Source organism: Branchiostoma floridae, chromosome 16 (assembly GCF_000003815.2).
Source record: "Branchiostoma floridae strain S238N-H82 chromosome 16, Bfl_VNyyK, whole genome shotgun sequence".
NCBI classification, from domain to species: domain Eukaryota; kingdom Metazoa; phylum Chordata; class Leptocardii; order Amphioxiformes; family Branchiostomatidae; genus Branchiostoma; species Branchiostoma floridae.
The window spans coordinates 11,554,305-11,570,768 of NC_049994.1; the positions used below are offsets into that span (position 1 = coordinate 11,554,305).

Sequence of the window (16,464 nt, forward strand, 5' to 3'; positions counted from 1 at the left end):
CCTGAGATGTACAATTACATATTGTTTCGTTCTACTCTTATATTCTTCCGTCCCTTTGTTTCTCTGCGGATCTCAGCTTGATTGGGATGCAACAGAAGACTATATGCTTATTAATCAATCTTTGATAGTCCTAGTTTGGAGATATCATTGAAGAAACCTTAACATTCTCCCTTTCAACCTCAAAAATAAAGGAAAGATATAAATGATGATAGAGAAAAAAAACAAAACTTATTTTAGATTTGGTCCTTCCCCAAGAGTAAGCAACAGAAAAGTCGTCCGGCTCAAGGTAATTATGTAAAGCTGCCGTCATTTCCGCAGATAACTGCGGATTGAAAAGTGATGAGTCGAGTTTTTCTAGTTAACCCCGGGACACGGGGACTAGGTGCACCCTGTGTCTGTTGTGCCGTTGCCGTGGCAACCACGGTCAGACGACTTTAACAGTGTGCACCTATGCGAATCCAAACACGTAGGCAAGCCAGCTGACATTGCTCATCCCTACCCCGGGGCTAGCCTTGATACGGTCCCTAATCACCTGATAGATTCCTCAAAACACAATCCCACGTCTCACACGTACACCATCTTGGGTATCATAATACTATGATTATTATTTTCGCACTAGAAAATTAGATTGTTATATCTTCGCTTAATCATTTAATACCCGTCACAAGGCTCTCTTTCTAATTGTCAAATTTTGTAACATTTCTAAGTTTGGAGTCAATTTTCATAGCCTGTATCTTTATAACAATACTATCATGGCAGAAATTGAAATACGTTGGTGCGTTGAACGCGCGGATGTCAATACATTTGTTATTGAAAACATTTTGCATCATATACCTTTCTTGCAGAATGCCTTATAAAGTAGGGAAAGGTTATAAAAAGTTAACGCTGTTCCATGTTAAAACAGCTTACTCTTAGCCTCCTTTTAACAGGCTCCGGTGGCGGCGTTATAGCAATGTAGTTTCTTTGTTAGAACATGGGCTATTTTCTGTGTGTTGCTGTGTCATATTCATGACGCTAAATGAAGACAATCAGAGCACAACAGGGGTCCAAAATTTAGTACGAAATTTTAGATTAAAACAATTCAAATCGCCCTTTACAGAGCCTGTTTGGAGGCTACAGTCCTCTCACGTGAACAGGTTGCCCCACCGCCATGCCGTGGCTCCGCCCACCTGCTCATTTGCATACTGAATCATAGGTAAGGTCCGTCACGCTTACCTTTCAAACAATCTCACATGGGGACCGGCGTGGTGAATACCTCTGGGACCGCTAACCTCACCAAACCTGTCTTTTCTACCATTTTCACAGTGTTGTAGTGACGTCAGTAATCGTTTGCACTGCGTGTGGTTTACTGTTGGGGAAAAACAGTGCGTTTGCTTCCCAGCACAAGTGGCGTCCTTTTTCGGTTCCTCGATATCATTTTCGAACTTGGAGACGAAGACGCCACGCGGTGAGGAGCCCAAGAAGCCACCGGTGTCTGGAGAGTCTTGTACTTGTGTTACCGTAAGTATGGCTTCGCATTGTCTTACCGTGATTTCACAGTTTACAACACTGCTAATTATTGCATCCTTTGTACTTTCTGATGTTAGATTTTGTCTTGAGTTTTTACAACGCTTAGAGATACAGACTCCCGTTTTTATACATACAAAACATTCAGAAACGTTAGACACGAACTAATACATGTACGTTATGCACTTTGCGTCTTTCTTGAAAGGAAGAATTGTGTATGTCTTATCTGGATTTTAAATCCCTTGGGGAGATGTGTTGTTCAAATTTCACCGATGTTTTAATGGCAAAATCAAGCGGCAAATCACATCAAAATGTATACTATAGGCCTTCTACTATTAAAAATGGAGAATTTGTCACCTCAAGTGGTACCAACATGTCCTCTGGCCCATGGACTAACTGATTTGAAGTTGATAGAGCATGCTTCTAGAACATATCTCCGAGTATTGAATTTTAAAAAAAAGGCGTTTTAATCTACTGGTTTAACATTTATATGGTACAACGTTACATAGATACAACTTTCTAACTAGCGTCGTATAAGAAGTTTGAAACCAACGTTAAAATGAGGCAGGAGATACAAATCTGCTCCATTTTCCATTTCCATTGTGTGAGATAGAAGTGGATTCATTGGTGAGAATGTCCAACGAATGCCTGCTTTTGTAGAAATTTGTTTTGTGGCCTCCGGCTAAATCATGGTTTCTCAGCTGTTCCCCCATAGCAATAATGAGATTTCAATGTAAACGTCCAGTATCATATTAGTTTACTAACCGAAATCATGTTTGAAAACAATCTGTTTGAAAAAAAAAAGATTTTGTTTCTTTTCTTGTGGCTAGGAAAGAGACAGGAAATGATGTCAACGCTTATCATTAATTACCAGCTTTAATTACCGTCAGAAATTGCTGACAAACACAGAAAACTGGAAACAAGCGTTTTCTATAGCTAGTGGGCATATTTTTTGACAATCAAGTATCACATGTGTCATGATTTTAGTTTAGCTTTTAGATAAAAAGAACACTGGATTCTGTTTTAAATTGACGTGAATAGGCCCTAGCAAAATAAACATCAGACAACAACTCAATTACCGGAATCATCGCCATTATCGAAATGATCTTACGACTGTCTCACAACTTATTCACAAGTTTGGTACTTGTAATGATAAAAAGGTGTGAAAGTTGCAACTACATAATAATTGTTGTAACGACGTAAACTCATGGCAAGATTGAGTTTGCATAAATTAGTAAATCGTGAAGAGAATACTGATCGCGCTGTAGTTGCGCGCGTGTCGCTAGGAGCGCTTCTTTCATTGCTACACTGTAGTTTATAGGATGACCGCTTGGAGCGCTTCTTCTACATGTGGCGATTGCGGATCATTCCATTTATAAACGCCTAAGGGGACCAACTTAGAGTAAAGAGGAGGGTGATTCATTTCACACCTTAAGGCGCTAAGACAATCAATCTTTATTTTACGTCTTCAGGTGGTTAACCCGAGTTCACTAAACTTTCGACTTGGAAAGGGCCACGTGAGACACCGTTCACGTTTCTTTAGTTAACAACCTGTTTTCAACATGTACACTTTTTCTGTGATTTTACCACTTACAATACTTTACTTACAATTAAGTATGTAAGGCGTGTCTTTGTATGGAAGATCACAAAAAACATAGACTGTAATATCTTTTTTTTAAAAGAATTTTCTTTCATTTTCGACACGTAGCTACGTATGTCAGAAAGGGACGAAGCTGAATGTTGGTACATTCGTGTTTAAAAATCAGTTTATTCAAAACACCATAGAAATGAATATTCACTTATATATTCAGCTTGTTTATCGTATCGCGATATTCAAAGCAGCCATACGTTTGCCATGGAACATGTATTTTATTGTGAGATCCACTGGCCATCGGGAAACAATACCTACGATGGTATAACACAGAGTTGGGTCACCACCGGCCAATAACCTTAAGTGAAGGGTCATTAGATCAGTATAAGAATTGTCTAGATGTCAAGACATGTTATGATTGTCAAGACATGTTATTATTTACTACAGTCACGTCAATAAAACCCCCTGTGTCAGAAGTAAACACGTGAGGACCGGGTCAATCACCGCTTCTATCTCATGTAACCCCGGTTCAATGAACTCCGGTATGCCTTTCTTTCTTACATGGGTGTATGACAGAATTGTAAAGGATCACAGTATGGAATAAAGTACTGCGAGGGACACGGAAAACATAAAACAAATGTAAATGCAGTATTTGAAAGTAAAATTAAAAAAGTACATAGAATTTCTGTATTATGCATAAACATTATATTCAATTTCTAAAACATAAATATGCGTCATAACATATTACTGTCATCCTTTCTTGTGGATACGTTTTAACAGCATGGTTTACGGTGAGGCTTTAATGGCCAATGTGTTTTCTTTACCGAATAGTAATACATGTGTTTACTTTACTTGCTCTTGCTTGTTTGTCTGTGTTTCGCCATTCCCATTACAGTAATGTCATACCTCCTCAGTTTTCCAGTTACGTTGTAGCCTTGGAACTGTAAGGATCGTAAAACAACATACATAAATGTGTCTGTGCCTTCAGGTTGTGTTTATAGGAATCTTTCTGATCTCAATTATATACAAAATATCTGCTAAGACCTTTCTTATTACTTTTAATCGACCAAAAGAAATTGGTGCTCGCTTAATGTCCTCAATGCTCGGTCCTCTGTCCCAATGGCCTAGTGTGAGGCAGGTCAAGCTGTCATACATCCCATCCTGTCATTTATAAATTACTCTCTTATCTAAGGTGGAGGTCATCTTAGGTGTGAAGAAACGAGCACACTATCATCAAGCACGTGTTGACTGGGTCACGTTTTGAGGAAAGTTTGGAAGTGTGTGCGATGATTTGGTGATTGATCAGAAAGAAGATATCAAAAGACAAAGGTTACAGGGTAGATCAGGTCCTTTGATTTGATTATATGGACTTATATATCCGTACGTATCAATGTTTGGTCGTTTCAGCCAAATGCTTTCAACCATGCTCTAAATCGTATAAAGCAGCTGCAAAATGTACCACTATGCCGCAGATTGAAAGAAAATAGTTATGACAGCATATACCAATGCCATTGGATGCAAACGTCGATTTCAAGGTCAAAAATGAAGATGTGAAAGAACAATATGAAGAATCTATTGTTCAGTATCCCACACTCTGTGTGTTTGGTCATTTGCTCAACCTTCCTGATCAATAAAATTCATAATGAAGACAACTTCTTTTTGGCCAAACTTTTTTGTCGCATCAGTTTGGGGGTTCTCAGATGATGTCATCCATGTAATCAAATCAATATGGCCTAGTTAGACGGATGGATTGAGAGACAGGAGATCTAGAGGAGAGAGAGAAAGCGAGTTCATTTAAGGACGTAAACTTTAGTTTCCTTGGATCAAGTGAGGACACAATGTCATGGTAACACAACAAAAATCTCACGTATGTAGCTGATATACCCGGCTGCCAATCTTTCCCATTGTACTTCAAGAGTTGTTTACAACATGTGCACTCGTCTATAGCCGCTTCTTTCAAAAAAATTTCAGTGTCCGTGGCGTAAAGAAATAACTGTCACACTAGAAACATCTCACGTATGTAGCTGATATATTCAGCTGCCAATTGCAATCTTTCCCATCCTGCTACAGGAGAATCGGTCCTTCGCACAGCCTTTTGTCAGGAAAATAAGGAGAGAGGGCTCACTAGACCTCCAGGCAATAGGACAATCAAAGATTTATGTAACGTCATCTGGTAAACCCGATTCCATTGAACGTTTTGCTCACAAAGAGCCACGTGAGGCGCCGTGCACGTTTTCAAGGACCTGTTTTTAAGCAGTTATATGTGTTTAATCAGTTACAATACTAGAAGTATGTACTGGGTGTATTTGGATGGGATATTCAATCGAATGTTTAGAAAAAATAGACTACATTATAGATAGATTATCTTTTGCAAACTTTCCATTTACTTCTATTTTGGACTGATAGGTCGGAAAGTGTTCAAGCTAAAAAATGGTACAGACAGGTGTTAAAAAAAAAAACATATTCAAGCTTATGCACCACGATATCAAAATCACCACACCTGTTGAATTGTATTTTGATATCATATTTAACAACTAGGCAAGAGATTTGAGTAAAACTGGACTGAATGCATTGGAAAGGGTGTAACGGTCTGGATTTGCCATTAAAAAACTTCCATTTCATATACGTGTTTTCCTGTGAGATACACTGGTCATAGTTAAGCATCTCCAACGATGATGTGACCCAGGGTTGGGCCATCCCCGGTCAATAACCTTTAATGGAAGGTCATTAGATCAGTACGAATTGTAAAATATAGAAGTCCAGACATGTCATCATTTACCACAGACACGCGATACGTCAACAAAACTCTATGTGTCAGAAGTAAACACGTGAGGACCGGGTCAATGAACTCTAGATGTGCTTTGCTTTATTTTAAAATGAAACAAATTTTTGATCGTTAAGAAAATTTATATGTTTAGGGTCAGGGTCTTCTGCTCTGTTGCTCTGTTGGTTAACAAATGTGTGTGTGTGTGTGTGTGTGTGTGTGTGTGTGTGTGTGTGTGTGTGTGTGTGTGTGTGTGTGTGTGTGTGTGTGTGTGTGTGTGTGTGTGTGTGTGTCCGCGCTTCCAAATACAGCATTGTCATACGTCATTTTTGTCTGCAGGACTGAAAGGCAAAGCAGCAAGGACATGGGGCGAAGTCTGTGTTTGTCGGAACCAAACTTTCAGAACGATTTCCCCACGGCACTCTTTGTTTCGCCTTCAAGTCTGAAATCGATTACAGCTCATGTCCTGTCCTCACTAGTTACTGTGTTACTATGGCCTTGCCTTCAGCCTGCTCACGTTGTGGCGTTGTTGCATTCCCTCTTGCTTTCACCAGCCTTTCATTTAGAGCTGTGGGGTCATCGTAGGTGTGAAGCAAAGAGCAGACTATAATTTAGCCATAAAAGTTACCATGGCACACGTGATGGCTGAGTCACATGGCTAGGATCTAAGAGGGTCTGGAAGTGTGTGCAATGATATGTGTTGCACACACACACACAATGACGATTCTATTGTTCGGTTTACAATACTCTGTGTGTTTGGTAATTTGTTCAAATTCTCTGACATCTTAGATTTCATAATGAAGACAACTTTTTATATCGAGAGGGAGGGGCGGGGGAGAGAAAGCGAGTTCATCTAAGGACGTGAACTTTAGTCCCCTTGGATCAAGTCAGGACACAACGTCATGGTAACACCACAAAAATTCCAGCTGATATACCTATCTGTCAATCTTTCCATTCTACTACACGTCGAGTTGTTTACAACATGTAGAGACTGAATCTGTCAATTACCACTCTTGTTGTAAACATTTCAATGTCCTTCTAAGCACGTACTTGGGTAACTGTATAACTGCTACCTATTACCACTGTAACCACATGCTCTTAGTTCTACAAAACACGATCCTTTTTACATGATATGATCTTAAGATATTTTACGAGGGGCGTTCAACAAATAATAACTCTGACCCACTTTCAGTTGTCTGATCTAAATGAAATTTTGCATGTGTAATGATTCATATCTCTATAGTTTATGTTGCAAAAAAGAGCTCTGAACTAATTGTGGTTTCTGATTTACTAGTGTTTGAACTGAGTTAGGTGTGAAATGGACCAGGTGTGAAATGGAGCCAGTTGAGTGTCGCGCAGTGATCCGGTTTTTGTATTTGAAAGGACGCACACCAAAGGAGACTTTTGATGAAATGAAAGAAACTTATGGTGATGATTCCCCATCATATGACCTTGTAAAACGCTGGCATCCTGAATTCAAACATGGCCGGAAGTCTGTGGAAACAGCTCCCAGACCTGGTCGTTCCTCTTCTGCCATTGATGAGGCATCTGTTGGAGGACCAACCTGGGGTGTCCTACAAAAACGGTGTCCAGAGCTGCATCAAACGATGGGAGAAATGCATAACTCTGGGTGGTTCCTATGAAGAGAAAGACTAATAACTGTGCCAAGTTTCATTAATCCCCTGCTATGGGAAATGAGTCAGAGTTATTACTTATTGAACGCCCCTCGTAGTGTTCTTACGACACGGTCCACCTCACAACGCATCGTCCAGATCTGTGGAATGTCTTATTATCTTATCTGCCATCTTTAAGCTTCACAAAGGCACCCAGAGAAAGTTTCTCCGTAAATTTTGCTTGAAGTATTCATAGCAAGCTTTGTTGTGGACTCAAATAGTTTTCTAGATCTATATTGGGTGCTAAATTTGAAAGAGACGAAGTAGATTAGAAGGTTATGCGGCACATGAGACACAGTTACCGATTATTGATTAGACTGCATCCATGGCATCAACATGCTCATCAACTTTCTTTCGTTTGAAAAAAAGTTTTCGACCATACAGTAAATCATACAAAGAAAGCTGCAAAAAATATCGAAATAGTATGTCGTAGTATGCCAATGTCAAAGAAGAAGATATGAAAGAACGAAATTGAAGAATCTACTGTTCAGTATACCATATTCTGTGTTTAGTCATTTGTTCAACCTTCCTGTCCACTTAGATTTCATAATGAGGGCAAGTTTTTTGACAAACTTTTATCTAATCAGATGCTCTCATCAGTTATGGGATTCCCAAAGGATGTCACCCATACAATCTAATCAGCATGCCCTTATCATCAATCACTCAGACAACACGCTCCACATAATTAATTGTGGTGTCAGCACCTTTCTATAGTGCCAGTGCGCCAGATAGTCTGTGCTGTTCGGACAGAGTGAACAGGTGTGATCTAAGTCTCTGCCACCAAACCTAGAAGGCGCTGACAAGTACCGTTTTGTAAGTCATTTTATTTACCATTTGTGGGGGGTGGGGGTGGTATAGCGTACTTGTAAAATGTTTGGCCCAGTACCCAGAGGTCCTGGGTTTGAATCCTGTCATCTTCTGCTCTTCAGAAAGGCATTCAAGAAGACTTTCCTCACTCCGCTCAGGTGTAAACATAGGTACCTGACTTCGGCTGAGGAGGTAAAAGATGGTACCCTATAGCCTAGTAAAAATGCATTACAACCCACTACCCATGGATCTAATTCCACCTTTTTTTGACATTGTGACAGTAACATTGCTTAAATGTTGCACATTCTTAACCAGTACGGAGAAGTCAGGTTGTCATGAAGTGTTCTGTTGTTGGTGACAAAATCTCCAGTCAGGCCTTTCTTATTGAAGCGATGAGTACAGCTCACCGAGCTTTTTCTGGACATATTCCTCTCCGACATGTAGAAACCAACGAATTACTCATCAAAACAGGGGTATAACTAGTCCTTATTTATAGCATGTTAACACTAGAAGCGTAGGTGTTTGATAGTCACTTGTTGCACCACAGGGTAGCTTTGTTTTCCCCATGCAAATACATTATGTAGATACCCAATTTATACGGAAACACTTAAGGCAATAGTGTGATGTAAAAAAAAATTATCCATTTCATCCTCCTTTTCTAGAGGATATACTAAATAGATACCCACTTTAGAAGGAATGGTGCAAAACTACTGAGTATTGTAGTATAGTTTATCCATCTTATCCTCATTTCCATAGCTGATACACTACATAGATCCCCAATAAGACGGGAAGACGCAAAATTGCCCGGTATTGTAGTATAGTTTATCCATTTTATCCTTCTTTCTTCGGAGGGTAATACCAGATCAGACAGTCAAGTTTTACTTTCCATTTTAGTCAGTTTTTCTAAATTTCCCCAGATATTTATCTAAATGGTTCACTTTCATGATTCCATAAGTTGTGTGAAACTGTGCAACTCTGTAACTTTTCGCCAAATGGCTGTTTAGCAATAACGATATATGAATCAGCAAAAATAGGCTTAAGAGCACATGCCGACAGATTAAAAAAAGCCAGTTGTGTGTCAATGACCTGAGACAAGAGTTCATTATACCATAAATCACATTTAATAAAGTACCCTGATCATGTGCTAATCCATCAATCAGCCATTGACAGTAATCCCCTTAAAGCTACCTAAGACCGGTAATAATTAGGCCCTGTGCTGTACTTATTTTTGTCACAGAGACACGTGCGGATCTAGTCACGTTTTCAAACGTCCTTGGAGCAATATATACTGGATCGTGTTTTGTTTCACAAATGCGGGGAAAAAGATGACCAGCAAACCAAAAGTTTCCGTTTCTACCTAAGGGTCTTTACGTAGCCAAGCGCCCTGAAATGTGACATAATTGAATATAGTAAAAAAAGTAAAGTAGAACATTATTCAAAGCAAAGAAGACATCGTTCACGTAATGTTCGTCGTTTCTATCGACATTGAAAAAAAACCTAATCATAATTATAGTAGTTCGAATTCACTGCGATTTCTCTTTCTTATTGAATTCCTATGTTTGTATGAATGTATGAATTATAGTACAAAGAAATATTCATATTTAAGAGAGAGTGGTAAGCAGGAAAGTTTCTTACTCTCATTTTCTTTGCCAACACTTCACACCTTGCATTGTTTGTATTTCTCCATGTCAACGAAAATTACATACTTCCGAATGACTGAAAACTAGTACAATATACAGAGCGTTTCATTTAAAGCTGCTTTGTAGCTATTTCTGAACAAGGTATACAAAACGGCTTACTCTAGGCTTAATAACCTGATAACAGGACAGAGGATCAAATTTCTCAGCTTTTCAGTTTCCCTACTTTGTGGATCAAAGAGCGGTCTTAGCTGATCAGAGTAATATAGATAGTTAAAGTCTTAACTATACTTTGTTTCTATTTTTGAACAACAGATAACAGCAATGAAGAATCTAGTTCTATAGAGTAATTTTCTCCACCTCAGGTCCAACCTGGTTAGTCCCCATATTCTACACATCTGAGAGTACTTGTCCTTCTGCCGTGCCATCTTTTTAAAATCGTGGCCCTACATCTGTTCCATACAGAATGGCACCAAAACATGTAAAATGAGACAGTCAACACCCTAACGAACATGTAATTAACGGTTTTGCTGCCACAAGCCTGGAGGGGTTGCCCCCCACCAGGGATATTTGTTTCACAGGGACAATTGAGCAGGAGGTTCAGGCTTAACATAGGCTTAGTAAATTCTTGAAGATCTAGTGTAAGCAAATCTCTACAATGGGGTTAGCTATAATATATTATTCTCGGGGTTTGACATGACGTTTTAACAAGGAGCTGTTACAGTACAACCTTATCCGGTTACTTTGATTTTGTCGGCGACCGAGATGATTATATCTCTCCCACCACGGGGTTTCTTCAAGAAAGTGGTAGTTTTAGACGTCTAGAACTATTTTAAGATCTTAACGACGTGAAGACATTCCCGACATCAAATGACAGCTTCTTACCACACCTGAGTTCTAAAATTGGTACCCTGAAAAGTTATGTGTTTTTAATTAGCATGTCGATTGTTTCAGAATCACGGAGCACTGGAAGTAGATGTTTCCAGCTGTTTTTTTCTTCACAAATCAATACTATCTTTTTCAATGATCTACTTTCGCCCTAGCCATATATACCTGTTTCTGTTGGTACATACAAATATAGGTAATCAGATACAACATCAAAATTCGTTAGGGACTGACTCTTTTGTGATGGTTATGAAGCGGGTCCTAATTTAGCTCATGAGATGAACCCGATGTCTTCACGTTGGCGCATAGCAAAACTAAGGGGGGGGGGGGCAATTCCAGTTATTTCATCAACCCTATATAACACAGAGTACCTGACAAATGAACAAGAGGAACGATAAGTATTTCTCGGCTAAGAAGAACTGTCATGTCTTTTGTTTTTCACTGCATCTGATACCTAACCATGACTCATTGTTGACAGGTACTGGAGAGAAGCCTGATGATCGGAATCTGCCCCGAAGGTCTTGGAGGCGTGGTCATCTGAATCTTCGGACAGCCACTACGTCACAGCCTATTGAACACCCGGCAAAGACGTCAGAAGAGGAGCGGCATTGAGAAGGGACGGACGTCAGGTGAGTTCTTCAAGATCTTTTACTGTTTGTCTTCGAGTTCCAAGGTGATACAAACGTTGTTTATCGAGTGGTTATTTAGAGCATCACCAGATTCCAACTCGGGAAGTTTCTTGTTCATTGTACGTAAGAAGAAGCCTGTGAGATTCAGTCCATATGAGATCGATACTTACTGTATTGTTTTCTGCTGGCTTTCATATAGTGTGGGCAGTGTGATTGGTATATTGTTTTGACTCACGTCTGGCTAGATTCTTCTCGAAGTATACAAAAGAAGATCTTGTACCGGAAAACAATTTACACAGCTCGTACTGAATGTACATGCGTTGTTCAATATCCCGGTATCCAAGACGAAGAAAACACAGATATTATGTGGATGGATACTAGTTTATTCGTCTTTAAACATTGTTGTGCATTTACTTTCAATGAGTTTTGTTCTATCGGCTGTTTTAGAGGTCCCAACAATTTTCACCTGATCTTTCACAGTGTATTCTAACAGCAAATGTTTTCCTTTTTATCATTCCAGAATTTAGAAGAGATTGAAGCCGTCCAGAAGGAGTAAAGCGATGTGGTGACTAAAAGATTTGCCATAACGTGAAATCCGTCCATACTTAGTACATCCGTCCAAACCTTCGCTTCAAGACATTGAAAGCAAGCCATACGTCTGATTGAGCCGCTGAAGAATTGGTCTGATTTTTATCTACGAGTGCGGATTAGAGACAAATGCCACAATGACCGGTAGCGATGTTTTCGTGTCCGAACAAAAACAGCCGACAGTCAGCGACCCAACAACTGACGGTTCGGTGATCACAGATAGCACGGAGGATAGCTTCAGCAAAGGGCGAAAGAAGTGGCGAGTGCAGAGGAGATACGGCAGGAGAATAGTTCGTAATGCTGCGCCCAAAGAGAGCCAACTAGATGACGACACCGATGAGAACAACAAAGTACCAGAAGTGGCACCTTCGTCTCGAGATGTGAGTCGCGCCATCTTGGAGAACAACCCCTCGCATGACCGGCGCCTGCAGCAATACATCCGCGGTCTGGAGAGAGGGAGGAGGAAGGTAGAAGTAGACATTTTCCTCCACCAGAGGCAGTTCCTGCTCAAACAGCTCTTCAATAAGGACTTGGAGATCAAATACAAGAGGAGAGCGTACCACGGAGTGGAGAGTGACGGGGAGGGAACGGAAGACACGGACGCCTCCCCTGGAAAGTTGTCCGAGCTGCCGCAGCTGCAGCGGCCACAAACGCCGGTGAATGGTCACAGAGTCCCGGCGTGTCATCAACGACGACTCAGATACTCACACGCGCAAGAAGGGAATAAGACAGAACCCTCCAAACCACCAGCGACTGAAACGAGACCGCTGACACAAGAAGCCTTGGCAGAACATACGCTCGCGCAGAGACTAGTCGAAGAAGGCAGCGTCCATCATTTTCCGGTACTCTCACACCACGACAAGGCGAGACAAGAAACCACAGAAGATTCCGCCCGAGATAGCTTTGTTCAGAAATACTGTTCCGAGGAAGAAGAGGTTAACCAGAATGCTCTCACAGAACAGAAACTACAGTCAGAGGAACGGTACGTGGAGCTCGACGATTCCGACCCAAGTACCTTTTTGATTAAGAAGCTGCTATGCTGTAACGTTGAAGACAACGCTGCTCCTCGAGAAAATGACGTTGAACTTGAAACGATCCTTAGCAGCTCGTACGATCAAACCGAGCAACAGAGCATGGAAGTGAAAGGGACCGCATTAGCTGGAGAAAGAAGGACCACAGAGACTCCACAAAGAAGAACATTCTCCAGAAGGAAGTCGTCTTTAACTGATGGTGCGAGTTCTGGGGACAATGCTCCACCCTATGGCACTCTTGGAGGATGCCGAATGCCCAGGATCGTGAGGAAAGAGGAGCGGGCCGCAGCAGTTGAGCCGTCGGAGTCGGCAGCGAGCCCGCCCGAGCGCCTTCCTCACCTACGTCGGTCTGCTTTCCTCAGCCAGAAAAGTTTCTCGTCGCCCTCTTTGCTGAGATCTCAACAATCGCATCCCATATTACTTGAAGGTAAAACTTTCCACCAAAAATCATTTAAAAGTTTCATGTCATACACAATAAAGATTATTTTTTTGCTTATAGTGATGTTGCTAAGTATGGTAAGAAATTCGATACCAAAACAGCCGAATGGTGCAAATTAGTAACACAACAGCCGTATGAATCCGGAATCTTAACCGATGTTCTGAAAACGGTTCTCGTCAAAGCAGTATCAAGGTAAAATTCATATGAAGAGTTATCCTCCTATATATCCCCCATTTAGTTAGATATGACCACTTGGAGTATTGTTGCTATGAATAAAATATTGAAGGCTAAGCGAAAATGTACCCCACGATCTTCAAATATACTAAGGATGATACTGATGTACATGTACCATTTAGCGCATGTCGGAGAAAGAATTAGTAAATTACATTGTTTTTCTAATATTCTAAACTGTTAAAAATATGTTTTTTATAGAACGTCGCGGGTTCGGATCCCACCCAGTGATCGCTCAAGCAGACGCCGAGCCTCAGTCGGTCCTGCCGAGAAGCAAGGAGCAGATCATCGAGAAACTCGCCCTGTCCCTTCCCGTTCACCTGCTGACAAAAGCAATGGAAGACAAAGACCAAAGGTAAGCAAAGAGCTTTATCCCATCCCCCCACCCAATAAAAAACGATCCCTTCCTAATTTTATGACAGAGCTAAACAATTGCTCTTGATCCACTTTCTTCAAAACATCTTTATTAATTTTGTAAGTGATATATTGGTGGTGCTTTGCTTTCCTTTCAGAGATAGATGCGGAATAATTAGAGAGATTTTTTGTCACTTTAAGGTGTCTTAGCTTGGAGAATTGCTTAGTATCTATTCCTAATGCAATGAACATCAACAAAGACCACGTACCGTACACATGAATGATTCTTTTCAACCTGTAATACGTTAGAAAGTTGGATCTAATGGACATTCTTTAGATGTTCAAAATGGCGGAAGGTTAGGGTCATAAGGTCATTAAGGCTGTGGCTTTCATTGGATAGTAAAATTATACTTACCTTGGGTCACAAATCCCGATAATTGAACCTAATCCCCCTTACCAGTCTCAGTCTGTAATTAAGTCTGGAATTTGCGACCGATGGGCACGACAAAACATAGCAGGTGGGAGGGGTCAGGGGTCAGATTTATGTAAGTCGCAAAGTACTTTGGGAAAAATCAAATGAAATAAAGCGAGCACCGGCCCTATATATAGCCATTCAATGTATGGCTGTTGCTATCAGCAATTACAGCCGAATTACACATAAAACTGAAACTTAACATAAGCCAGATAACAGCTACTAATTAAGCAACTAAATATGATTTTGGAAACGGTAAGACATTTTAGGTAGCATACACTACCTTTTGTCAGTGACACCGACCAGGATCTGTTAAAAAGCAGGTTTTAATCGAAATCTATGAGTTCATAAAAGTTATGTTAATTGGCAAGAGACAAGTAAACAAAACTTTACACTTTTACTTTTGTTTCCCAGGATTCTGACCCTGTCTTGGAAGGACACCCATGATAAACAGAAGCGACTTCTGGCGAAGACCAAGAAAACCCTCTACGAGAACCACCTCCGCGACCCGAGATTCGTCAAGTTGCAGGAGAGCCTATGCACCATCGAGACGCCTCCTGGCGAGTAGAAATGGCTCTGCAGCTTGCGAAAATGCTCATGACCTACTGTCTGGTTTTGTAGTATACGTTAATGTATTGACATCCATAGAATACTTAAATCGCAGTCTCAAATTTAGCTTTAAATGACGTATTAGGACGCAAGACTCCGCAAGAACAACATAGTGTTCTCTTTGTGATGATAATTGAAATATAGATACGAATTGTTAACTAGTTAATGTGTTCACCGTCCACTATATATATAACCAAGGACATTCATATAACGTCCTTGATATAACGTTAGCACACACTTCACAAATTTTTAGTTTGTCGATAATCAACCCGTCCATGCTAGCGAAAACACCGTCCAGCGGTTAATAACGAAACAAAGCTGACCATGTAAATAAGTGTGATTTTTCTGTAGATGATTATCAAATGTGCATATGATTATTTACCTGCTGTATATATCAATACTTTCTGTGCTGTACTGTTTCTTGAAGTTATCTTTGTAAAAAGAATGATCTAAGCTTCTTGTCTTGGGAAGACATGTAGAAAAAATCTGTGTGCTGTGATTTCAAAGTCTATACTTATATTTATTTATTTCATTTGAACCTTTATGACGATAACGCAGAGAGACGTAACTGTTCATCAAGGCATTGTTTTCTCCTCAGACTTGTTGTGTTGCAAATCAATGTGCTATTATTCTAACTTGTGTGCTATAAGTTGTATTCCAACGGCTTTTCTGTGTGCAATTCAAAAGAAATAATTAAGCTTGGTATGAAGTGTGAATAAACGTTTTATGACAGATGAAACATGTTTGCAATTGTGTGAGTTTTTTCAAAATATCTGCTAAGGTTTATATAACGTTATCAATGATTGAAATCAATAGCAGAGATATGAACAGAACAGAGATTGGGAAATGAAAAAGAAATTATGGTAGACAGACAAGAAAGTAGTTCCTTTTGGTAGCTGTGTATTGACGCCAGTCTAGTTCCATTCATAAAACCATCATCTTTGTTCTTTGTTAAGATGACATTTAAGTCACTGAAAAGTGGCGTTTTATTAACACCTAGGTATTTTATAGCAATGAGAACGAATACTTACAAGGCATTATATATATACTATTTGGAGCCAGGTAGCTAGAACAGAAACAAGCCGCTTGACAGAAGATCTGCTTGGAGAAACCCTCAGCAGAGAAGACCCACAGAAGCCAACGACATAAATGACCTGTTCCACAATTCTATGAATATAGGGGCGTTTTATTAAATACTACATAACCTATATAAGTTGCTGCTGTGCGAAAAGAACAACTGTTGTAGAA

The 16,464-nt window shown here is 40.1% G+C and overlaps 1 protein-coding gene across 4 annotated transcripts; it reads left to right on the top strand.

Annotated features, from left to right (window-relative positions):
• The first annotated feature begins 1,489 nt into the window (after positions 1–1,489).
• Positions 1,490–15,959, top strand: LOC118403586. Of its 4 annotated transcripts, none has more exons than XM_035802332.1 (5): positions 1,490–1,500; positions 11,342–11,492; positions 12,013–13,538; positions 13,983–14,136; positions 15,022–15,959. In XM_035802332.1, the coding sequence occupies exons 3-5, from the start codon at positions 12,218–12,220 to the stop codon at positions 15,173–15,175; spliced, it is 1,629 nt and encodes a 542-aa protein (XP_035658225.1). In that variant the 5' UTR covers positions 1,490–1,500; positions 11,342–11,492; positions 12,013–12,217; the 3' UTR covers positions 15,176–15,959. The 4 variants fall into 4 exon arrangements, with proteins under 4 accessions (XP_035658225.1, XP_035658229.1, XP_035658226.1 ...); XM_035802336.1 differs by having other exon boundaries at positions 12,020–13,538; XM_035802333.1 differs by lacking the exon at positions 1,490–1,500 and adding an exon at positions 8,275–8,347.
• The last annotated feature ends 505 nt before the right edge of the window (positions 15,960–16,464 follow it).

What these genes read in the sequence shown, in the direction of transcription:
- LOC118403586 (XM_035802332.1), top strand. Translation starts at nt 12,218, where the DNA reads ATGACCGGTAGCGATGTTTTCGTGTCCGAACAAAAACAGCCGACAGTC. An exon ending in GCATCCCATATTACTTGAAG is followed by an intron (nt 13,539 to 13,982) that starts GTAAAACTTTCC and finishes TGTTTTTTATAG; the next exon opens with AACGTCGCGGGTTCGGATCC. An exon ending in ATGGAAGACAAAGACCAAAG is followed by an intron (nt 14,137 to 15,021) that starts GTAAGCAAAGAG and finishes TTTGTTTCCCAG; the next exon opens with GATTCTGACCCTGTCTTGGA.